The 26,871-nt window shown below is 34.5% G+C and overlaps 1 protein-coding gene across 7 annotated transcripts in view; it reads left to right on the plus strand.

Annotated features, from left to right (window-relative positions):
• Nucleotides 1–26,871, plus strand: part of DMD (dystrophin) — a 1,990,807-nt gene that overhangs the window by 605,996 nt on the left and 1,357,940 nt on the right. For all 7 annotated transcript variants that reach the window (XM_044235639.1, XM_044235638.1, XM_044235634.1 and 4 more), the window contains 5 exons: nt 669–849; nt 12,370–12,515; nt 15,331–15,546; nt 18,805–18,918; nt 19,937–20,092. In XM_044235639.1, coding sequence (XP_044091574.1) covers nt 669–849; nt 12,370–12,515; nt 15,331–15,546; nt 18,805–18,918; nt 19,937–20,092 — 813 coding nt within the window. The remainder of the gene's footprint in view (nt 1–668; nt 850–12,369; nt 12,516–15,330; nt 15,547–18,804; nt 18,919–19,936; nt 20,093–26,871) is intronic.

A 26,871-nucleotide genomic window follows, 5' to 3' on the forward strand; every position in this document is an offset into this window, starting at 1 on the left:
TAGTGGGTCCATATGATTTTATCATCCAAACTAGAGTACTCTTGAGAGTGCAAGGAGGTATTATTAATAGTTACACCAGGACAAGAAAAGCAGAACAAACTCCACCCTAACTGAAACAGTGGTAATTGCTTGTTCAGTCAGGAGAATAATGTGACCATATAAAAGATAAATAATTACAGATATAAATATGTGCATGTTTACATAAGTATTACATAGCTTATGTAATCTATGAAATATCAGTATATGAAGATAAATTTGTAATGTAGGTATGTTTGTAGATAGGTATACTTTATATCCTTCACAAGTGAATTTAAAGAAAAATATTGTTCATTAAACAAGCTTAGAATTTGGAGCAAAGGCACAGTATTTTGAGATAAGAGGGGTACAGAGGAACATTCGTGTCTGACTGAGAGGATATAAGGTCATTCATAGCATTTTTCAAGTGCACATTCACATCCGTTAATGCTAGAAATGATGCGATTTTGAAATTTAAAGACAGCTCTATATGATGGTATTTGTTGAGTGAAGAGCCAACGTATTTTTAAATTTTTTTGATAAGGACAATAAGCTAAGTTTGCATCCCTGCCTTCTAACACCTTTCTTTGCAAAAATGAAATCTATGCAAAATAAAAGTTTTCTTTGTTTTAATACTCTAAATTACGGTACAGGACGAAGTCCACCAGCTGTCAGCTCTTCAGCCTCAAATCGAACGATTAAAAATTCAAAGCACAGGCCTGAAAGAGAAGGGACAAGGGCCAATGTTCCTGGATGCAGACTTTGTGGCCTTTACAAATCATTTTAACCAAGTCTTTGCTGATGTGCAGGCAAAAGAAAAAGAGCTCCAAACAAGTAAGTAAAAATACTTGAGATGGCTAACTCGATATTTTCCAAATTCAGTATTTGTTGGAAAAAGAGAAAATAGTCACATGAAAGAGTCATTTCTACCAAAGGAATGCACCATCCCTACATTCTGTAGTATGAAAGAATGAGATACTATTGTTGGAAAAAATATGTGTTATATTTTCATTTCTCCCCCTCACCTCCCATAATAATTTCATGACTTTGAGAAACAAATAAAATATGTGTTTTATACAAGCATTAACATCTCCTTGGTGGGTTGCAAATCTAACAATCAAAGATTTTGATCACTAGAGGAAATAAAAGAGCAGTTGAAGCCCTCTTAGTAGGTTTTCATTAAATCCTCTTTGCTTTATGTACAAGGATATTTAGCTAGGCTTCTCCCTAATACTTCTATCTAGTTTATATGAATATTGTTATAGCTGTAACATACATGCAGCAACTGAAATTCAGCAAAGGGCAAATTATTCCCTGGGCTGCATTTCACTATTGGATCACTGTCATTATGCAGTATCCTCTTTTTCTTATTTAATAGTAAAATATGACCTAGAAGTGGAGCAGTTACACAAATGGGTACCATTTGACCGGTGAAATTTTCCCAAAATGTCTCTTTTGTTTCTCACCAGTTTGCTCTTAGAATATTAATAATATCTGGTCCAAAATAGTCCGACTCATCAGCTTAATTACTAAGACAAAAATTCCTTTGACAGGTTTATGAACATTTTCAAACATTAGTAAATGAGTTTTTGGTTCACCATCTGTACGTAGATATGTACATACTGAAAATTATAGAGTAAAATTGGATTTTAAGGCATTAAGATCAAAATATTTTTTTAAATGTCTTCCCTAAATTTGTTATGAGAAGCACAAGAACATGTATTTGTTTTCTATCAAAATTTTAATTAGTTGGAAAACACGTTTTTTGACTACTTCTTTTTGTAAATATCCAAATAATTTACCAAATAGTAATTTTCTAAAATGAGTGTAGTGATATACATGAAACTTTCCCTGTTTTCCTGGTTTTTAAGCTTTGTTTACTTGGTGAGGTCATGGAATGAACTGAGTAAAGCAAAAGATAAGTGCTTATTTATTTATTTTTTTCTTTTACTTTAAAGCCATTTTTGATGAAAGGTTTATTTTCCTGGTAGGACATCAGGTAATGCAACTTCACAGTGATGTCAGCTCCCTCTAGTGGATTTCAGTATACTTGTGGCTGAGCGTCTATAAAATCAATTGGGGAAAAGATTGTGACTGTCCTAAATTTTCCAACATTGACCTATTTAACAATAATGCATTTCTCTTATCATAAAATCTGTAAACCTCCCCTAAAGTCAAATACACGTTAGTGGTTATATTGTAACTGCTGGGAAAAGCAGCTTACTCACTAGAAAATTATTTTAATTTATCCATACCTATTAATTATTTTAAGGTTCAACAGTTTTTGTGTTTATTTAAAAAATGTTCAGGATGTTGATGTCTGTTGACAGCTGAGCTTTGATTATGATGCTACAGTATAAATATATAATAATATATACTCTCTATCTATACAGCCATCAGTCTGCCCATCTAATATTATCATGTCTTCTCTTTTATCTTTTATACATATGATGATTATTCATAAAACTGCCAAACATTTTTACTCCATTTATTTATAAGTAAATTGTTCTCCTTATACTTTATTTACCAAAACATCTTTATCAGTTTTACTCTTTTGAAAAACTTGTCTTGATTATCAATAATTATTAGTTTAAAATGGATTATATATATGAATTATATATTATATAATTTATATGTCCATGTGTAACTTATGTTATATATGCACATCATATAAAATTATATGTATATGACTATATACAGTTCAAGCATAATTGAATTATATAATTTATTTTTATATATTTATATATTAGAAATTTATATATATGTAACTTAATATATTATGCATTGATATATAACTATTGTATACTTGTATATAAAAGGCAAATAAAAAATGCACCATATCAAGTCATATTATAGTTCAGTTTGTTAATTAATCATTATTTCCAAAGAATTTTTACATATATATGCTTTACCTGCAAACTGGCACAGGGGAGTAAATCTGATTTCTTATATTACTCCACAGTACTTTCAACATATTCAGTATTCAGCAAATAAGAGCTAACACAAAGGGTGGTAATCCATTCGACTTTCAACTTCTTTCCTTTTCTTCTTTCTTGTGTTCTCAGAATGAAACAAAAACTTGACTTTTTAAATGTATTTTGAGTAGTGAAAATTGGTCTAAGGAATTGCTGCTTGGTACCTGGCAGAGATGACATGAAAAAATAGTTTATCAAAAATAGATAAAATGTATTCTATATTCATAGTGATTTTTAGTCTATAAATAAATGCCTTTCATATAATTTATCTTTATTAGTCCTCACAGAGCAACCCTTTAAGAATGTTTTATTATTGCAGTGTCCCGAGTGACCTCGTGGACCTTGAATAACTGAAAGGATGAATATTAGATTGTATGAGAACTAGCAAGTATACATGGATGTTCGTAGTGACATGATTCATGGTAACCAAAAAGTGGAACCAACTCAAATGCCCATCAGCTGATGAGTAAAGAAAGAAAATGGGCTTCTCTATACAATGAAATATCATTCAATAATATCACAGACCTGTACCCCTGAAACAAATAATACATTATATGTTACTTTTAAAAAGTATAATGAAGCACCAATACTTGCTACAGTGTGAATGGACCTTGAAAAGATGCTAAAGAGAGAAGCCAGCTGCAAAAGGCCATATTTTATATGATTCCATTTATAGGAAATGGTTGCAATTGACACACCTAGAGAGACAGAATGTAGATTAATGGTTGCACAGGGCTACAAGATTGAGAGAGTACAATTATCTCCCAAAAGAGTTGCCGGGAACCTTTCCTAGAAACTGCAAACTAGAAGGACTATGCTCTAATTTACATGAGTGTAGAAAAAAATAGCACATGGCTTATTACAGGTGATCTCTTATTTTAATGAGGAAAGTTTTAAATGTACTTTCTACCTGTAAATATGAAAACAAAATTTGTGCTATAGTTCACATTTATTTCAATTGGAAGTATATGTCATGTCAGGAAAATAATTCCCTCTTGCCCCAGGCACCCACCTTTCTATTCTCTGCTTCTAGGAGTTTGGCTCCATTAGGTACCTCGTAGAGTGGAATCGTGGTATTTGTCCTCTGTAACTGGTTTATTTCATTTAGCATAACGCATTCCAAGTTCTTCCCTATTGTTGTATATGGCAGGGCTTTCCTATTTTTTTTAAGGTTGAATGGTATTCTGTTGTGTGTATACATCACATCTTCTTTATCCATTTACCCCTTTATAGACATTTAGTTTCTTTCCATATCTTGGCTATTGTGAATAATACTGCAATGACTGTGAGACTATAGATTTCTCTTCAAGATCCTGATTTCGGTTCTTTTGGATATGTCCCTATATGTGGCATTGCTGGATTTATATGGTGGTTCTAATTTGTAATTTTTAAAGGAACCTTTATACTGTTTCCTCTAGCAGCTACACCATTTTATATTTCTACAAATGGTGGAGGGTTCCAGTTTTTCCACATACGCAGCAGTTACTTGTTATCTTTTGTTACTTTTGATAACAGTGACCCCAGCAAGTGTAGGATGATCTCTCATTGTGGTTTTGATATGCGTATTTTTCATTATTAGTGATATTTAACATCTTTTCATCTATCCGTTTTCATTTGTATATCATTATCATATATCATCATTTTATTTGTATGTCATCATTGGAGAATGTCTGTTTAAACCCTTTGCCCATTTTTTAGTCAGATTATTTTTTTCCTGTTAAATTGTGGGAGTTCCTTAGATATTTTAGATAGTAACCTCTAATCATTTACCTGGCTTGCAATTATTTTCTCCCATTCTGTAGGCTGCTGTTTTATTCTGTTAATTGTTTCCTTTGCTGTAGAGAAATGTTTTGGTTTCACATGGTCCCATTTGTTTACTTTTATGTTAAATCCAAGCAGTTATTTCAGCACCAGTGTTAAGAAGCATTCTCCCTGTGTTTCATTCTAGGAGTTTTATGGTTGCAATTTTTCAGTTAAGGCTTTAATCTGTTTTGAGTTTACTTTTATATGTGGTGTAAGATAAGGGCAGCCTGCCTAACCCTAGATTTCTTTTTAAAGTTTTTATTTATTTACGACACACACAGAGAGAGAGATCAGAGCAGAGGAAGAGGGAGAAGCAGACCTCCTGCTGAGCAGAGAGCCTGCCTTTGGGCTCCATCCCAGGACCCTGGGATCACGGCCTGAACTGAAGGCAGATGCCCAATTGACTGAGCCATCCTGGTGCCCCAGTAGCTGAAATTTCTAAAAGAATTTGAGTTGAGGAAATTCAGTAATCTGATACATAATTTTGAAAGCCTTAGCTAGTATGTTAGCCTCTAGCTGGTTTGTGACAAACAAGTACAAGAGTCTGAGTGGAAGCTGGGAGATGGGAAATTGTTGCTATGTATATAGGCCTAACCTTAGACTAGATTTGTGATAAGGAATATAAAAGAAAGTGGAGACAGCCCTTGAAGAGGTGATGATCTAAAGAGGTGTGTGGTAAGAGACACTTTTACAAAATGACAGGGAGCGTTTTGGGCTTCCTGTAGGGTTAATTCACGAAAATTTTAGGGCAACCAGCAGAAAATGTTCTCTATAGCCATAATTTCAAACACAGTGGTTAGTTCCTGCTAAGATGCTGATCTAATGTGAAGATACTGAGACAAGGAAGGAAACAAAGTTTGTCATGATCTAACTATTCTAGTAGTCCCAGGTCAGAAAATTTATCTAGTGTACTTTTATATTTAAGTAAGGAATTTTTTTTATTCTAAGAAACAATCTATGTTGCTTTTCTCTGTAACTCCAGAAAAAAATTAAGAGAACCTGCTTGTAAATGGACTTTTTATTGTTTTCTTCATTGATGCCATCAACATCAAGCATAATAGACATGTTTATTTAAGCTAGCTCTGTGATTTATACCATGAGGTACAAGAATTGCTCCTTGACCTTGAGAATCTTGGGAAATAGGCTAAATGCCAAGTACAGAATAAAAGATTTAAAAAAATTAAATATTTAGTAAGACTTTTGAAGATAGGATTACTGAACTAATAGGGCCAATTTTAGAAATAATATGGAAAGGGGGAAGGGCAGTAACCCCCCCAAAACTTATGCTTTGTTGTAATAAATAGTTGAATAGTGTAGTAGCTGACACTTACATAAACTTAGGTAGAAAATTGTGAGGAAAAACGTGGAGGATGAATCAGTTATTCAAGCAGAGAATATTAGGGCATTGCTTGTGGAAAAAGACCCAGATTTCAATTGATTCATTTGATACATGGCCTTTAAAAAATTTTATGGTGATCTTGGATAAAATTCTCATAAACCCATCTATTTTGCTCATATCAGAGCACTGAGGGCCTTTGTGGGAATGGGGTTTGAGCAGCAGGGACTTGTAAAGAATGCGCTGCATAAGCACAAAGGCTTGAATAAAGTGATATATTTTGGGTGGAGGATTTATGATGATGAAAAGGTGGGCTGAGAAGTTGATTGACTTCTAACCACAAAGGTCCTTGAGTGTCAAGCTAAGGTGTTAATTTCTGTGTTGGCATTGGAAATTAAATCTCCATACTCAGAATTCCTTACTTTTTTCAGGTTTTTAAAGGACAATTTCTAGTATGTTCATCATCATATATTGTAGGTCCTTGGGTCCTTTCTTCCTTCTGGACATCTTCTGCCAGTGTTAATATTGTAAAGAAATACTTGTTCTATGCCATGGTTGATGCCCTTTAATAAGGTTTGGAGTTGCAGAAAAAGATCTTTGTTGATTACACTGTTTTTTTTTTTATCATCCTATTAACTATGAGGGATAGAGAAAAGTTGGTATCTGCTTGGTATGGAGTTAAAAAGAAGGATAGCTTCAATATGAGAAATTCCCAAAATAGATTTATCAAAGAAGTAGGAATATACTTAGTTAAGTTTCTACACACACACACACACACACACTCTCACACACTTCATTTTTAAGCCATCACTAATTTCTACTTATAAATAATGAGAAATTAAAGTTAGATCCAACTTCATATTCACAGCAGATGTTTCAATGTTTTAAAATGCTGTCACTATTTACAGACGACTAGCATATATGCTCTCTTTCTTTCCTTAAATGGATTATTTCCTACAGTTTCTATGTAAGCTCATCCACTATAAATAGAATGTGAACCATATACATAATTTAAACTTTTCTAGTAACTGTATTAAACAAGAAAAATGAAAGTAATTTAATTGTATATTTTATGTAAATAAGGGCATCCACATAATATTGTCTTAACAAAGAATCAAAATTAAATACTATAGGAGTTTTTTATGTTATTTTTATACCAAGCCTTCAAAATCTGGTGTGTATTTACATGTGCAACATCTCAGTTCATACTGAGTTCAGTATTCCTTCTCTCTACTCCACCGCTTGCGTGACAGTTAAGTACCTTTATTTTTCCTGAGTGGCTTTAATTTTGGGGAGAGAGAGAAAGAGTTGTGATTTTTCAAAAAAAAAAGGTGCCATAAATAACCTAGTTATGTATAACAAAACACTAGGAATCCTTCACTAGTATTCTTAGGTATGTCTGATTTAAATGATATAAACTCTGTGGTTCATAATCACTTTTCAGCTACTATGAGGTAAATCATGTTAGCTAATGAATGCTTTTTTACATTTAGAAGAAACCTATATGAGTAAAGGTATCCTTGGCCTCCACTGTATATTGTAAACAAAAAAGTCATACATTTTATTTGCAGTCCAGACTTACCCTCTAAGTCCTGGGTCCTTATGCCCAGCTACTGCCTTGCCTTTCCAGTTAAATATCTCAAGGTATTACAAACCCAGTGAATCCAATGCAGGGAGTCTGTTCTCTTAATTATTGCATCCTTAAAATATATCTCAGAGGTTGAAATTGATAATAAATAGTTTGAAATAATAAATGATATATAATATATTAAATATATACATGTATTTTATACATGTAATTTGTTTGTATGGGTACACAAATAGAGAGATATAAGCATTTTTTTTGACATAGTGGTGGTCATATTTCCCTAGACACAAACTAACATTCCTGGTCAGGATATAATAAAAATTGTTATTCTATCAATTGTTCTGTTCCAAAGTGATACAGTTGTAGACATGATTTTGTTGTTTTTCAAAAGAATTCCAGAAGAAAACCAAAATGTGTGTGTGTATACACTATGAGATTCAATACATACATTTTCTTTAATATTTGTTAATTTTTACCCAACTAACACCTTGTAAATTTACAAATGAATTGCATTAAGAAAAATTGCAACTAAAGAAGTCTACCTTAGTAGTCTAGAAACCATGAAGTGAGAAAGGAGATGAGGAATAACCAAAGTCAATTTAAGCTACTCAGTGTTTAGAAATTCCCATGGGGATTAGAAAGATTCAGTAGGTGGGATAAGAAGAAGGTCTAAATTCTCCTCTTGTTCACATTCTGAGCTTCACCAAATACTGGTTTTCTCCTGTGTTCCTGGCAAAGGCATTCTTGGTTACATTTTCCAACATGTAGTTATTTATTTAACAAATACTGATTCCTTGCAAGACACTGTACTGGTCATTGGGGATAGACTGCTAAGCTAAAACCACATGCTTTTTGCTGCCATTATGCTTGTAAACTGGGGAAAGACACAGCCATTAATCTTAAAATCAAACTGGTATTTTTATAATTATAATTGAGATGAGTGCTTGAACAGAAAAGGCCAAGGCCACAGCTCTGTTACTAAGGAAACTTATCCAGACTGGGAAGGTCAGCAAAGATTTCCTTGAGAATGTACTGCTTAACACAGAAGCCAGAGGATGAATAGGAATCTATAAGACTAGGGAGGTAGTAGGTGATGGCTAATTAAGAAGTAGAGAAGTCTTATTTCCCTGGAACACAGAGGGAAGTGGGTGATGAAAGATGAGTCTGGAGAGGTGGATAGACTAAGGGGTCTTATATGAACCATGTGTGAGGATTCTAGAAAAATGAAACAGTATAGATAATTTTTATGCTGTGGTATCTCATTGTGGTTTTGATTTGTATTTCCCTGATGCCAAGTGATGTTGAGCATTTTTTCATGTGTCTGTTGACCATTTAGATGTCGTCTTTGGAGAATTGTCTATGCATATCTTCTGTGCAGCTCCTGATTAGATTATTTGTTCTTTGGTTGTTGAGTTTGATAAGTTCTCTATATAGATTTTGGTTATTAGCCCTTTATCAGATAAGTCATTTGCAAATACCTTCTCCAATTCTGTAGGTTGTCTTTTGGTTTTGTTGAATGTTTTCTTTCTTTTTTTTTTTTTAAAGATTCTATTTATTTTACAGACAGAGACCACAAGTAGGCAGAAAGGTAGTCAGAGAGAGAGGAAGGGAAGCAGGCTCCCCACTGAGCAGAGAGCCCGATGTGGGGCTCGATCCCAGGACCCCAGGATCATGACCTGAGCCAAAGGCAGAGGCTTTAACCCACTGAGCCACTCAGGCCCCCTGTTGAGTGTTTTATTTGCTTTTTATGTTGATGTCAAGTCCCAGTAGTTCATTTTTGCCTTTGTTTCCCTTGCCTTTGGAGACATGTCTAGCAAGAAGTTGCTGTGGCCAAGGTCAAAGAAGTTACTGCCTATGTTCTCCTCTAGAATTTTAATGGATTCTTATCTCACATTTTAAGTCTATTTTTGTGTGATGTGGATGGAACTAGAGGGTATTATGCTAAGCAAAATAAGTCAGTCAAAGAAAGACAATGATCCTATGATTTCATTCATATGTGGAATTTAAGAAACAAAACAGAAGAGCATAGGGGAAGGGAGGGAAAAATTAAACAAGACAAAAAATCTGAGAGGGAGACAAACCATAAGAGACTCTTAATCATACCAAACAAAAATGAGGATGGGGTAACTGGGTAATGGATATTAAGGAGGGCATGGAATATAATGAGCACTGGCTGTTATATAAGACTGATGAATCACTGAACTCTACCTCTGAAACTAATAATACACTATGTGTTAATTTAATTTAAATATAAAATAAAGTACAATGAATGCATGATTCCAAGGGAAAAATATGCTGTGATGTAGCATTATAAATCAGTTTTGCATTTTCAAAAACTGAGTGTAGTCGTTGATTGAAAGGAAGCAGGAGCATGTATGGAGAGGCTAGGAAGTATCTTACATTATATGGGCTTTTTAAAAAAAATTTTATTTATTTGAGAAAGATCACAAGTAGGCAGAGAGGCAGACAGAGAGAGAGAGAGGAGGAAACAGGCTCACTGCAGAGAAGAGAGTCCGATATGGGGCTTGATCCCAGGATCCTGGGATCATGACCCGAGCCGAATGCAGAGGCTTTAACCCACTGAGCCACCCAGGTGCCCCATTATATGGGCTTTTCATGTACTAGGTAACTTACATGTAAGATGCAAAGATACTTCTGTTCATTTCAGAAATCATCTGCCTTCTTAGAATAGAGAGAAGGTTGGCTTAGCTCTCAGTGGGAGAACTTTATGTCTTGCACCTGAATACAGATTAGAAGCAGTTATACAGAAAAATCATCAACAATTCAGAGACAGAAATGGTTGATTTTTCATTACACAGAAGGAGTCTAAAGAAGGGAGATTATATCAAGACCTACCCCAGAACAGTGGCAGACTTGAGGGTAATATTAGAGTCCATTGGGTAGCAATTACCATAGCTTTTCAGATACAAGTATTTCCTGATTGATGAACCTACATGTGGGCAATGAGATAGCTAATTCAGAAGCTATGAACTTGGTAGGTCTTCTTTCAGTTCTAGCTCCTCCCTAATGCAATCCATCTGTGAAACACCTGGAATGTTTACTAGGGATTCAGATAGCAAAGGAAGAAATGTACCTGAACATTCTAAATAAAAATATGGAATAAGAAGTTCCATCTATGCAATACCACAAACAGTGTCCACATGTAATGATGGCCTGGATTTTCAATACTTTATCATGATTTTAAAGGGAATTTACATTACTGTGTAATGTAAATTATTCATTGAATAATGCAAATTAATGCATACTTTGTTAATATTTTGGCTAAATTAATGGAAAAATATAAAATTATGATTATTTCCTAAGTTCTAAAAATTCATCAAATTTATTAATCTTTTAGAATGTTTCAGTGTTTATCTTTTTTCTGGATTTGAGAGACTTTGATTTTATGCTGACCTGTGCTTTTTAAAAAGTAACAGATTCTTTAAATTTATGGCATTGATCTATCTATCTATATACCTATCATTTTCCTTCTTCTCTCCCTCCCTGAATTCTGTGCATAGATGGATGCTGACTGAGTTATGGACAGTTATGGACAATCTATAATATCATAATATATCATAAATTAACTGTTATATACTTCTGCCATGCTTATGTTACCTTAATACTTTATTGATAATCTGACAAATCTGAACATTTTTCTTTCTTCTCATTTAATGTGGGTACAGTTTTAACTGTGTAAACAATTATAGCTGTATAAAGTATATATACACATATATTCACATATGGTTTAAAGTTTGTACATAACTATGTACACACACACACACACACACACACACACACTGTACTCAATGTATTTTTCATTCCCTAATTTATACTTATACTTTTCATTCCCTAATTTATATTTATATATAAATTTATATATATATATATATATATATATATATATATATATATAAAGGGAAGTATGCTGCTAAGTAGTAGGTTTGACTTTGAAATCGGACAAACCTGGTTTACTAGTTCTACTATTTACTAGGCTCTTGCATGTGAGCAAATTACTTGGCCTTTTTTTGTAGCCTCAGGTTCCTTGGCTCTAAATGAGAATAAAAATGCTTATCTCACAGGTGTATTGTAAGAATGATAATATGGATAATCATTATTAGAGTTTCTGATACATATTAAACACACAGAATTTTTTAATAAAATAAGTGACATGATGTTAAAATATCAACTGCTGAGCATAATGATACTTTCTGCAAAGGCAAATGCTGGCTCACAAAGAATAGCCTTCAAAGTCAATATACATGAACTCTCTTTGGTTTCTCCAAGTACCATCTCTGTTATCATGCGCACATTACTTAGCCACTATGTTTTGTCATTTCATTACCTTAAAAAATTACTTTAACAGCATAAACCTTCCAAGTCTGATGTGAGGATTCAGTGTTTTATGTGTGTGTGTGTGTGTGTGTGTGTGTGTCTGTGTCTGTGTAGTTTCTGTCCAAGTATCATACATGTAGTAGGATTTTATCTTCAGTATCATCATCACATTCTAATTTGTATCTTGTATCTTCACATTTTCACAACTTGCTGATATTTGTAATTAGAAGTGTGATTTAGTTTCTAACAACTTAGGAAAACATAATGACAAAGTATAAAATAATGAAATGATTCTCTTCTTTTGCCTTTTGATAAAGTTTTTGACATTTTGCCACCCATGCGCTATCAGGAGACCATGAGTACCATCCTGACATGGATCCAGCAGTCAGAAACAAAACTCTCTATACCTCAGGTCACTGTTACTGAATATGACATCATGGAACAGAGACTCGGAGAGTTACAGGTCTGTGTATATTTGAATATCTTAAACAATGTAGTGCAGATATCATTTATCAGTCACATTGGTATAACCTTTATGGCATTGATCTATCTATCTATATACCTTCATATTACATTGGTGTAATATGAAAATAATAGAAATAAAATAATTGTGGTAGATATGATAGTTTGCAATTGGAAAAGTGAAGATAAGATTTTTAAAAATGTAATATTTTATGCATTTGTGCTTTCTCTCCATAAGACAGAAATTCTTTTTTTGAAGAGACATGGTCTGTGTATGAATTATATTCTTTCTTGTTTAGTAATTATTTTTAGATACAACAATTTTGATTATTATAGAAATTGTGGTATTATTCCCCCCTTTGCTTGCTAATTTAGAACTCCTTTCACATTTCCATACATAAAGTGGTAAAATCTGTGTAGTTATAAAATAAATTTTAAACATTAGCCTTATGTAATATCATAACTTTTTTTTGAGTTCTATTTACATTTTTAGCAGCCTTATATCGAGTAATAGAAAAATACTAATATGGTAAATAAAAAGATTGTAGGAGGTTTCAGAATGTTTTTCCTGCTAATTCTGAAAAGTTTGTGTTGTATGCAATCACATTTTATTTTTTAAGTCAAGAAAGCATTTATTAATTATATTTTGAGCTATGTGTACATTTTGAGAACTAATAAAAAATAACTTTTATATGAAGAGTTCTTTTTCAAGAATTAAATATTATTTCTTAAAATTATGTTACAGCTATTTCTTCAAAGAAATCTCTGTTTAAACATTTCTCACTATATATTGCCCTATGTAGACTGACTGTGTCCTCTGCTATCACATCAAGCAACCTATAACTATTTGATCTTGTTTTTTTTAATCTTCTTTTTAATACTTGGAATGATCCCAAAATTTACTTTGAAGAATAGTGATGTAATAGAACTATAAGCTTAAAAAGAGTACAAAGAATACAGCTACTAGAGGAGTAGATTGCGTATACACAAAATGATGTATCAATGAGTCGAAGAGTATACTTGTACTGAAGAAACATTGAAGAGAAAAATTACTTATAACTATTACTGAGAAATTGTATTCAGTAACTGAAAAAAATGTCATTAGAACTTTGTGTCAAATGTTACACCAAAACAAAATACCACACATATTAAAAAGTTCAAAAACATTTTAATAAGGACAAATTTAGGATAAATTTTTGAGTAAAATATTTTAAAACATACAAGAGAGCAGCACACAAACCAATGGACACAACTGCAAACATGGTAAAAATACGAGACAATTTAAAAGAAAGATGAGACATGGAAAAAATTGTCTGAATAAGGGAGGGTCATTAGTAATGAATTTACAAAAAGAGGCGTAAACAACCATTAAGCCTATGAAAATTTATAATTCAAATTATAAAGGATGAAATACAAATGTATAACATGGAATACCATTTTTCACATCTAAGTTACAAACGGAAAGATATAATAAGTGCAAGTCTGGCAGCAATGAACTGCCTTCTCACTTTCTAGTGGGAATATAAATTGAATTACAGTTTTACTGAGAAAACTTTTCAATACTTCCTGATAATGTACAAAATAATTAATTGCGATATCCATGTGAATACTATTTTCATGAAGTCTATATCTTAAGCAATAATCAGAATACATGAAAAAATAGAAAAATAGATGGAGATAGATAGATGGGGAGATTATAAACATAATTTATAGAGGTGGAAAATTAGAAGTTAATTTGTGGAGTTAATAATGGGAAATGGTTAAATGAACCAGAGACGCCATTAAAATTTATGTTTTTGAAAAATATTTAATGATGTGGGAAAAGACAAAAATAAAAGACCTAGCTCAAAATGTAGTTATATGTATGCTAGATATTGTCTAAATAATAAATCAAATTTAATGAAGTAAAATTTTAGCAAAGTAAAAAAAAATTAAAATACCACAAAGTAGGCATATTCTACAACTATAAAAGGTATGCATTTGGCATATTTGGGGAATATTATAGATCACATTGTAAAAGATGGAATGATTGTGTATGTGTGTATATAATATATTCACATGTTCAATAGTTAGAGAAACACAAAGTTTATGTAAAATCATATATAAATGGGTAACTTTTCCATGTTTTATCTTGATCCTTTATTACTTTTTAACTAGAAAGTAATAAATAGCAAGTAAAAAAACCCTAAAGATAGATATTCCGTTATAAGCTATTGCATAGGTTACACAGGATAATTGTAAAACCAACTTTAGAAATTCTCCCTAAAATTATCCTAGAATTTCATTGTAACACTAAAAAAAAAATGTCTTGTAAAAAATGTGAAACTTTAATTAATTGGCATTTGTAGGCCATCTGTCTGATAACTTACTCAGTTATCCCATCTATCTATATGATTTAGTTATGTTTTTACCTAGAGAGTGTTAGAAGTTGTCTTAATAAAGTCTTGGTGTAATTGAATTAACTCGCTAACTATATTATAAATATAGATATTAATATCCAGACATGATGCAATACAATTAGGTGTGCTAGAACTCTGGTTCATTTAGATATAGTTAGGATTATTTTTGACATTGTTCCTAAAAAGAGGCATAGATTTTTAAATAAAATATTTCTGTGCAATTACTCTTAGGGTAAACAGAATTTAAGTTACTCCTAATCATTCTGTAACTGATGGCACATCATCTATATTTTTAGATGTTTGAATCACATCACTTTCAGTGTAAATACATTTAAGTGAAACTTGTAAGTGAAACTGTGCAATGAAACTTATTTTTCATCCATTAGTATACATGTGCTTTCTTTTTTTAAATTTGAGGCTTTACAACGCTCTCTGCAAGAGCAACAAAGTGGCCTAAACTATCTCAGCACCACCGTGAAAGAGATGTCAAAGAAAGCACCGCTGTCTGATATTAGCCGGAAGTATCAATCAGAATTTGAAGAGATTGAGGGCCGCTGGAAGAAGCTGTCTTCCCAGCTGGTTGAACATTGCCAGAAGCTAGAGGAGCAAATGGCTAAACTTCGAAAAATTCAGGTAATCCAAGCTTGAACTCTTGTATTCATTTGTTTTCCTGGCTTGTTTCTCCCCTAATGATGTGTTCTAAAATTTAAAGGCTAATAGAAATTTAACCTCTATAGTTCTTCAAAGTGAGTGGTAAGATCAAAAGACACCCATTTTTCTCAAATGAGTGTATCTTGCTTATTTCTTTTAAGAAAACAGTAGTTAAGATTTCCCCCTCTAGATTTTCTTGAAAATTATTTTTTTTGCCAAAAGAACTAATGGGACTTAAATATATTTTTAGCTTAATATTTTTCAAAACGAGTCTCTCCTTTAGCCTGGCTACTCTTTAAAATATAGATATCACTTAGCTTATGAATAGATAAAAAGTTATCTGTCATGGAATATAGTCAGATCATTTTATCTGCATATTTTGCCTATAATTGTTCTTATAAATTTGACCTCATTACCTTCCGGAGACCAGCTCCTACTGACTTAATTCATTTGAATAGTGCCACTGTGCTCCTAATCACCCAAGCTGGAAATGGTAAATGAACAATTACATTCTAGTCTAAAGCCTAAAATATTTACTGAGATAGGTAATACCTCTCTTATGGGGTGAATTATTGTGAAGAATATTAATGCTTTGACAGCATCATAGCATAATGAAAAGCATTATGAACGAGATACTTCTGGTTGACGTCCCAGTGCAGCTATTAGCTGTTGTTTGTTTTTACCTTTTAGAAACCAAAAGAACGAATCCTGAAACAATCCGTAAAGTACAACATATATATGAACATATCTCTGCATATAAACATATGTGCACACACACATATGTGCAAACCCATTTTTTCCAGTACAAGTGGCTAAAGAGGGTATAAATACATGGTCTTTGCCAACAAGGATTTCACATTCTAGAGAAGGGAATAGGTGTGTTAGTTCCCCACTGCTGGTGTCATGAATTACTGCAAATTTAGTAGCTTAACATGGCACCAATTTATTATCTTATAGTTCTGGAGGTCAGAAGTCCAAAATCAGCTGCAGTGGGCTAAAATCAAGGAGTGGATAGGGCTATGTCTTTTCTGGAGTCTTTAGCAGAGAATCTGTTGCCTTATCCTTGTTAGCTTCTGGAAAATGGCATTTCTCCCCTGATATCTGCATCTTCTCTATTTAGGTGAGCAACACAGCATCTCAGGGCCTCTCTCTATATATGTCACACTCTTGACCCCCTCTTAATAAGGACCCTTGTAATTACATTGTGCCTGGCTAGATAGCCCAGAATAACGTCTCCATTTCAAAATATTTAATCTCATCTGCAGAGTATTTTTTTTTTTTTGCCAGGTAAAGGACCATATTCCCAGGTTGCAAGAATGAGGGCATGAACATCTTAGCAAGGTCATTATTCAGCCAACACAGGAAGTAAATTAATGAGTATGGCAAACATTACTGCAAGAGACAGAAAAGAAATCCAACATCAGCTGGGCAAAGGGGCTATGCAATGTTCTTGGAACATGGGTTATCTGGGCTACACCTTGAACAAGTAGAATTCAGTCAGCTGATAAAGAGGAAAAGAAGTTACCTCACACAATGAAGCCATATTTTCACTTAGCCAGAAGGGATTCAGCCTTGGAGAGACAAAAATATGTTTGGAGATTAATAATGTATGTGATTAGAAAAATGATCTAGGAGTAGATAATGATCCCAGATACCATGCTTTAGAATATGAATTACAACCTAGTGGTGATGGAATTAAAAATTAGAATTTGTGGGATGCCTGGGTGTCCCAGTTGGTTAAGCCCCTGCCTTCAGCTCAGGTCATGATCCCAGAGTCCTGGATTGAGTCCCGCATCGGGCTCCTTGCTTGGCAGGGAACCTGCTTCTCTCTCCACCTATGCCTGCCACTCTGCCTGCTTGTGCACTCTCTCTCTCTCTCTCTCTCTCTCTGACACAAATAATAAATAAATAAAATTTTTTTTAAAAAATAAGAATTTGGAACTGTTACTGCAATTTTAAAGAGGGAGAGATGATAATATTTGTGTTTTCAAAGCATCACTGTGATAAGAAGAAGGCAGAGTAAAGAAAAATACTGACACCTACGTGGAGAATGGATTAGAGTAGGGAAAGATTGAGACAGACAGCAAAAAGAGATAATGCGGTAATCAAGGAGCCAATAATAAGATCTGAACTAGATCTTAGAAATATGAAACCAGACTCAAGAGATATGAGCAATGGGGCGCCTGGGTGGCTCAGTGGGTTAAAGCCTCTGCCTTCGGCTCAGGTCATGATCTCAGGGTCCTGGGATCGAGTCCCACATCGGGCTCTCTGCTCCACAGGGAGCCTGCTTCCTCCTCTCTCTCTCTCTGCCTGCCTCTCTGCCTACTTGCGATCTCTGTCTGTCAAATAAATAAACAAAATCTTTAAAAAAAATTAAAAAAAAGATATGAGCAAGATGATGATGTTGAAATCTGAAGTTCTTAGATTTAGTCAAATGCTTTTAAAAAGCATTAGTATTAATCAAATTGAATGGGGAGCTTTCTGGGAAGCACACATTTTCAACAGAGATTTAATTAAGAAGGGAGGAAATAGCACATCTGGGCAGCAGAGTTGAACTGTATGGAAATAAAGGAGCTCAGAAATCACACATTTGAAAAGTAGCAAAAAAAAAAAAGCAGTCAGGGAGTGGGGGGATGCAATATGTGAAATAATAATGGGAGGTACTTGGCTATTTATAAATGATAAAAGTTAACATTTTTTCCCTGATCATTACTTCAACCTGGTCAGGCAAATAGGAAATTAAAATCAGAGGTTTTCTCTTCAAAGATGACAAAATCTTGTGTTCTGAGAAGTTCCCAACTGGAGGGACTATTAAAACTGTCAACTGTAGAAAACAATTTGTGGAAGTTCAGGTTTAGGGGAGGCTATAAAGACACCATTACATTGAGTTTATTGTTCATAGTTTGTTTTATGTACTGTAAGGGCACATTGTTAGTATTATCATGAGTTGTTTTGTAACTTAAAATTTCTCTAGAGGGGGATATGATTTAATGTTCTCAAGAGTAACATCATAAAACCACATTTGGTAGTAATTTTTTATTTTTAACAATAGCAGATTTCATACACCAGTGCTCATACTGTAGACCATAAAAATGCAGTCTTAGTAAAAATATTCTTTTCCTGAAGAGCTACTTAGAGACATCCTTCAAACACAGGAATTATTTCTGGGCTTGTGTTCATAAATATCACTGTGATGAATTGTGTTCCCCAGTATGGCTTAAAATGGGTCTCTGATTCCAGAATCACATAAAAACTCTGAAGAAATGGATGGCTGAAGTTGATGTTTTCCTGAAGGAGGAATGGCCTGCCCTTGGGGATCCAGAAATTCTAAAAAGACAGCTGAAACAGTGCAGGGTAAGATTTTTATATGACCCTTATCATATGAAGACTTTTATATGGAAGTTATGATTTGATTTTATCAGTGGTCCTTAACCAGAGTGATTTTGTTCCCCTGAGGGACATTTAGCAACCTCTAGAGACATTTTTATCACAAACTGGAATGGGGTTGATGCTACTAGTATGTAGTGGATAGAGGCCAGGGATGCTCTGTACATATTCTATCATAGAGAGACCGAAGAGCCTCTTGCAAGAAAAAGTAGCCGGTCTAAAATGATAGTTGTACCAATGTTGAGAAACCAGGTTAAATAAATGAGGAACAGAATGTCATTATCTTTTACTCAAAACTCAGAAGATTATTTTACTATGAAATATGGTTTAACCTAAAGGCAAAGAAGCCTTTGAGCTATTTGTTATATCCTATTGCAGATTATTAGTCATACTGTGTTGCTCTGCCCAGGCATATTGCACTGGACATAATATTACACAATACAGATTTTTGAAATAATATTCAATATACCATTGTCATGTAGCAGAAAGAAAGTAATCTAGCTCTTTAAAGAATCTTCTTTGCAAATACAAGCTAAGAAAAAAGAAAACAAACCCAGCTTACAAATAACCTTCACACCCATCATGCTATAAACAATTGCTGCAATATCTTGCATCTGAAAACCAAAATAATTTCAAAAATAGTAATGTATAAAGCCCATCGTTTTCACACATTTTTCTAACAAGGAATATTAAATTTCTTTCTTTTTGTGTCTGATCTAAGTAGAATATAGATAATTCCCTACTTGACTCACACCAGGAAAACCACTGAACAGTGTTGGCAAGGCTGAGAGATAGATATGTCTATATCTATAGGTGGGTGTGTATCAGAGTTTAGATTCTTTACATTCTTTTAAGAAAGAAAGGCTTGAATTCATGGGTAATGTCCTGATTCCTGGTTATATGGATTATATGTTTCCCATCTATGTGGCATTTCTAGTATGTTATAGCAACATTTGCTTTAGCTTACGTGGAATTATTTCCTTAGCTTTTAGTCAATGACATTCAGACGATTCAGCCCAGTCTCAACAGTGTCAATGAAGGTGCACAAAAGCTGAAGACTGAGGCAGAGCCGGAGTTTGCCAGCAGCCTTGAGACAGAACTCCGAGAACTTAACACTCAGTGGGATTATGTGTGTCGCCAGGTACGAACAGCTTCTTTCACTGTGCCTTGTCTCTACTTAATTAAGTTAGATTTTTTTAATGTCTCCCTTGACTACTGCCCTTTTGGAAAGTTTAATCTCTGAGTATGTTGATGCTTTAAAGTCTAGTGAGTTCAAACTAGCCTTTGTCTACTATTAAAAAAAAAACACTATTAGAGTAGCAGTTTTAAATAGTATTTCTTCATTTTACTGGAATCCTAAGATGACCTTCTTGAAGAATGAACATGCTGAACGGTAAGGTCTTGGGTCCTATTTTCAGGCATGATTTTCATTGAATGTTTTCTCCAGTGCATAACTTTATAATAGTAATTGGATTAGCAGAACACATTTTAACCTTGTAGACTTCGTGCAGGGATAAAATGAATGACTCATCTATGTGTATGTACAAATATGATAATTTTCACTTCTGATTATTAAGATAGGCAAGCTTGGCTTTTTCATTATATTTATTTCAGTAAATGAATTAAGATTGGAAATAGTTAAAATCTCAGTGGGGGAAATAAAACACAAAATAACTCTACGATCACATCCGAGGTCCTTATTTTTATACAGCAGAATGTTCTATAGACATGGATTTTCAATTTCAAGATTACATTATGGAAAAGTAAATATTATATATGCAAGTACCATATATATAATACTTCTTATTCAAAAGATGAAATTTTGACCTGAAGCAGTGATTATTGTTCAATACACCAGTAGCTTTTTAAAGTTAATGAGAGGTTTCATCTTATGTGTATTACAGGCAGTCAGTCTTTGGTTATTTCTAAGTAACCTTTCAAAGTTGAAAAGTTGAAAAGAAATCATGCCACAAGGCAAACACTAAATTTGAAAAAGGGAAGAATTTTAAAAAGGAGAAGGCAAGGGAAGTCACCCAGCTAATACTGTTACTGGCAAATTCTCAACAGTTCTATTAAGTCACAGACAAGATAGCCCTGGGTCAGCTAGCATGCAGTCTTCTCTGGAGTAAGCCAGTTCTAGAAGGAATGTTCAGGGAAAAAATATTACTTAGATAATAGATTATACCATTTATATTTTCCTGGAAGGCCCATATGAAAGGTATTTGTTTGTTCAATGTTTCTAGTGGATGAATAGAAAGAACAACACCAATTTAGAGCAAGAGGGAAAACAACAGCAAAAAAGATGTATAAAGTCAACAATATTACTGAGACCTCAAAGTTTTTACATGTTGGAGAAGTATAATTTTTAAAGTATCTCTGGTCTTGAAATGTACTTGTTTAAGACCTTCTTTATACTATAAAATATACCACAGACTTGTCACTTAAGGGAAGTGTTGTAAAATTTGCCAGCTGTGTAACAAAAACTCTTTAGATCCCATCCATGGTTTCATCCCATTCTAGAAAGCTTGACATCTCTGTGGGTCTCCTTGGAATATCACACTGTGCAATGCTCTGACACTACCGCCAAAAGACCTATGCTTCTTTAAGCATGTGTCATGCATTCAAGAAGACAAGTAAGGCAATACAGTCTTCCCAAGCAATGAAGCCAAGCTTGGGTGCTGGGCCCAATTCAGGGCTTCAGAGGAAACCAGAAAGAAATATCGATCTATGCATTACAGAAATGGCTACACACAAAATGGGGTGTGATGTTCTTTCTTGGGCTAAAATTAACTCATTTGTTTTTAGATGACAGAGTCTGGGAAAAAAAACATAAATTAGAGACAAAATTGCCCAAATGCCTGATACACTTAGGGATACTTTGAGATCCCATGATTTAATTTTGTAGGTATAAGATGGTTGACATTTTAAATTCTGAAAGTTTTGTAGTCAAATAAAAAAAAATCAAGATTTTAGTTATTTCTTAAATAAAGGATAATCATTATTAAAATAACTAATAAATTAGTGAACCATACTCAAAAGGAGGAAGGGAGGGAGGGAAGGAGTTTCATAATTATGCATATCTTTACATTATTGTGTTATATAGTTATTAAGGAAACTAATCATATGTATGCAAATAATTTATTTAGACATTTTTACTATTTCTTCATTACTTATTAGAATATTTACTTCAGTATGTATTTTTAAACATTTTATAACAGATGTAAGTTGGAAGAAAATAAACATAATAAATATCTATCATCATGGAGGGTATATTTTAGTACAGAAGATGGAAAGTAAGTGAGTTAACATAATATCACACAGATGCCCAATTTTAATGTTGATAAATGCTCTGAAAGAAGCAATAAGAATGCCCTGAATGAGACTAAAGGAGCAGGGAAGCTGCTTTTTATTGGGTCTTCCAGAAAGTGTTTTCTGAAGAGGTGGAATTAAAGTTGAAGCCTGATAAGTGCAAAGAGCCTGGACCCTAGGCGACAAGGGAAAATCTGGAAACAGAACGAAGTAGGTGAAATGACCAAGGTGGGAGAGAAGAAGAGAGAAGAAGAGTGAGCATACATGAGCCACTTAGAGGCTTCCCTCATGCATAAGGGAAGCCTCTAAGTGGACCAGCATGAACCAGGAGAAGGCTGGTGGGAAAGAAGTCATGAACTGTCTCCTAAGTCACAGTGAAGATTTAGTATGCATGTCAAGTGCACTGGGAAGCTATTAGGCTTTTAGATAGAGAAGTGGCATCATCTAAAGTAAGTGTTGAAAACTTTGCTCTATACTCTGTTGTATGATGAATAGCTTGAAGGGGCACAAGTGGAAGCAGTGAATGTTGCTGTTGTCCAGGTAGGAAGTAATACTGCCAAAGAACAGGGAGGGCATTAGTGGAGGTCCGGAGACATAAAAGAATTTGAAATACATAATCCTCTTGTGACATGATCCAACCTCTTCCAGTATTTTTCCAAGTTCTTCCATAGAGATGGAGATGATTTCAATACTTGTTGCTCTCTCATTACTGTTTATTTTTAGTTATCTGTTATTTTCCCATTATACAGTAATTAACATGTGGAAGAGATATGTTATTTTGGGCAGACTGGACCAAAATGCTTGTGGGACACAAAGTTTGTTGAAACTCTGTCCTCCAGAGTCTGTCTCCAGCAAGCTTACTTCACTAGTGTGTCAGACATTATGTTTATGTAATGTAGTCTTTTTTTTTCTTATTTTTGACAATTAAGCAAGTTCTTGTTATATTTTTTTATCAGGGCCTCTACACTCATGCCTACCTTTGACCATTATTCCTTTTTTAACATGATACATTACTTTCTTCATTTGATCAGATCCTGTGAGAAATGGCATATTTGTTGGTAAAGAGAGCTTGCCTCAAGTTGGGAGGCTGAGAGGAGGAATCAAAGTGCATTCAGTTTCCTGTCTAAAGTGACAGTGTTGGCAATAGTGCCTTTACCTAATGAAAGAAAGACTGGGAGTAAGGAAGGAACAAAACTGAACAAAATACTTCCATTTTGTTCATGTTTTTATTGGAGAAGTAGATAATCAGAAATGTATCTGGAATTCAAGTGGGATACTTGAACTGGGCATATAAACTATTTATGCAAAATAAAGATATCATGTATATAAGAAAACTCCTATCTCACAATGAAAATATTGTCCACCCACTTCCCTGAAATGCATGACTAATAAAATTTGAAATTCTTACAGATGGAAAAGGATTTCTTATGGGTAGAGAGGCAAAACATATTGTGTTAGACCGGGGCTCTGGAACCATATTTCCTCGGTTTAGATCTTACCCCCACCAAAAACTACTTGTGTGAACCTGAAAAAGTTGCTTATTCTCTCTGTGCTTCAGTTTCCCAGTCTTTATAATGTGATGATATTAACACCTACTTTAAAAGAATTTTGTGATCAAATGGGTTAATTATTTGAGAGAGAGAATAAGGGAGAAAGAGTGGAGAGGGGCAGAGGCAGAGGGGGACGGAGAGAGAATCCTCTAGCAGATGCCCTGCTGAGCACAGAGCCTGACGTGGGAACTCTATCCCACAACGCTGAGATCATGACCTGAGCCAAAATCAGGAGTCAGACGCTCAAGAGATTGAGTCACCAAGGTGCCCCAAATGAGTTAATTTTTGTAAAGTGTGTAGGCTAGTACCTGGCACAGAGTAACCACTATGTACAAGCTTGGTAAATAAAATAAATGGACATGAAATAGACATAAACTTGCATGTATAAAATTATAAAGTATGTGTCATTTCTAAGTAAATAGTACATAATTATATATTTTAATTAATAGTAGCTATAAATTTATAATAAATAGTTACCAAGAAACACTGGATTGAGAAATTAGAAGGATGCCATTCTGATAATTTGCAAATCTGACTTTTTTTCACTCAATACGGCTTTTAGGTGTAATCATCCACAGATCCCTGGGTCCCTATTTATTATTTCTTAAATATTTTAATAGCTGGCTTACTCAAATTCTTGGAGATTTCCGAATCTTCTCAGATGATGCTTCCAGTTCCTAAGCCCTCAGGTCTTTGCTAGCTCTTCCAGTGATTTACTCTTCAGCTGCCCATTCCCAGCCTCTTAATGTAGACGTTGTCATTACCAAGCACTTCTCCATAGTATCAAACTCAGGTACTCCACTCTGCAGTAATCAGTATCTTCCTTTCCAACTCATTCCCATAGTACTCCAGCCTCAAAATTCTTCCATCTTAGTGGAATGAGTAACTCAGTAATTTTACCAACTTCTGATTAGAGAAGCACTTGCTCTTCTCTTTGTCCTTTCTTACTTAAGAGAGGCCATGTGCTATATGCTGGTTATCTGTAATCCATCATCAAAAGCACCCCTTGTGTTTTCTCTCAACTCCTTTGTCCTCTCCTGTCTTTGTGTAACATATCCATGTGACAGCACCCTACGTAGGTCAGTTTCACTTTCCTGATGATGCTGTGCCTGCACTGGGAAGAGTAAATATGGCTTAAGGAAACACATATGGTGCTGAGTAGTATCACTTGGAAATCAAGAATGCAAGCCTCAAGTAGCCCCTTGGTGCTGACTAGTAATCTTGTTACATTTTTCCAATGCATTCATAGCCCCACTCCTCTAAGGAATGTTTTTCACAGATGGTTCAGATATCTACCAGTTCTTCTTCCCTCCTTGCTCTATGGCAATTTACAAGCTTCTTATTTCTCCTCCTCCTCCACTTCCTCCTCCTTCTTTTTCACTTGCTTTCCATTTCACTGAAAAAAATAGAAACATTCAGAAGAGTACTTGCACACTCTCCCACAGACCTGCATGTGGGTTCAGGGACTCTATTTTCACATTGTTAATTTGAGAGACCTGTCTGTGCTTCTGTCTAAGGCCAGCATGTCCACTTTTTAAAAAAAAAATAAAGGTTTAATTTATTTATCTGAGAGAGAGAGAGAGAGATCATGAGCAGGGAGGAGGGGTAGAAGGAGAAGCAGACTCGCCACTGATCAGAGAGCCTGATCCGGGACTCAGTCCCAAGACTCTGGGATGATGACCTGAGTCGAAGGTAGATGCTTCACTGATTGAGCCACCCAGGCAACCATAAGGCCAGCCTTTACACTTATATGTTGGATACCATCCTCTTTTTTCAGCACACAGACTTTATGCCACCTATTGAAATCTTCCTTCCTCCTACATCAAAAATATATTTCTTTCTTCTACTGAATCATTTCCATCGGTAGGGAATTACGCTGCCATTAATATCTCCTGCCATTAGAAAAGATAGCCATTTGGAGTGAGCTGGCTCAGTTGGTGGAACATATGAGTCTTGCTCATGGGATTCTAAGTTCAAACCCCACATTGTGTGTAGAGATTACTTAAAAATAAAATTTAAAAAACCCCCTTTGCCTCACATTTCCTCCACCTCACCTCTCCATATCCATTCCCCTTTATAGAAACTCTTTCCATGCCACTCATCCAATTCTTTCTTGAATGATCCCTAATCAAGCTTTGATCCTCATCACTACACTGAAACAGTTTTTTTCATCGTCACCAGTAAATTCAGATTATCAAAACCATTGTTTAGTCTTTATATTTGTTTGATTGGCTTCTGTGTCATCACTTTCTGTTAGTTCTCTCTTAGTCTGCCTTGAATTTCCATGACCACTCTTAATACCTTTGGTGGTTCCTTTTCCTTGACCTCTAAACTTGAAATAATTCCAGGGCTCTGTCTTTGGGCTTTTCTTCCTTATCACCACTTACTCCTTAGGTAAACTCATTCAGCTTTATGGTTTTAAATGTTATCTATAAGTTGTTGCTTCAACAACTTTATTATAATCTGGACCTTTTTCCTGAATTCTAGATCTGCATATCCAGCTCCCTACTCAATACCTCCATATTGATGAATAGACAAACTAAATCTAGCATGTACCCCAAATTCCTTACATACTCTTCAATCTGCTACTTTGACTTCCTAGAACAACAAGTGACAACTCCATCTTTCCATTTATCCAAGGCAAAACCCTTGAGTCACGTCTTCTCATCTCCTTTTGCCTTTGTGGGAACTATGCAATCTAGCACCATATACCAAGGTACTTGGGAGGAGTCTCGCTCACCTATGAATGAAGTAATATTCATACAGACCCCAGTCCTGCCTGTGTTTCCTGCAGTAGTCCATTAACCAGTTCCAGCCCCCTTCAGCCATGGTCTGGTAGCCCATGCAGAACAATGACTTAGACAATCATTCATGGAAAAGAGAGCCTTAGTGGAAGTCCAGGAGTCTATTGGAGAAGATGCAATGTACTATTGGAACAACAACAAAAAAAATCCAAGAATGGATGCATTGGAGGGGGTAAAAGGAAAAGTTTGGCTTTACTTGTATCACTCCTCCCCCTAAGGCTGCATAGCTCCGTGTCAAGAAAGCCCTTGTTAGAATC

The sequence above is a fragment of the Neovison vison genome, chromosome X (assembly GCF_020171115.1).
Source record: "Neovison vison isolate M4711 chromosome X, ASM_NN_V1, whole genome shotgun sequence".
Taxonomy (NCBI): Eukaryota; Metazoa; Chordata; class Mammalia; order Carnivora; family Mustelidae; genus Neogale; species Neogale vison.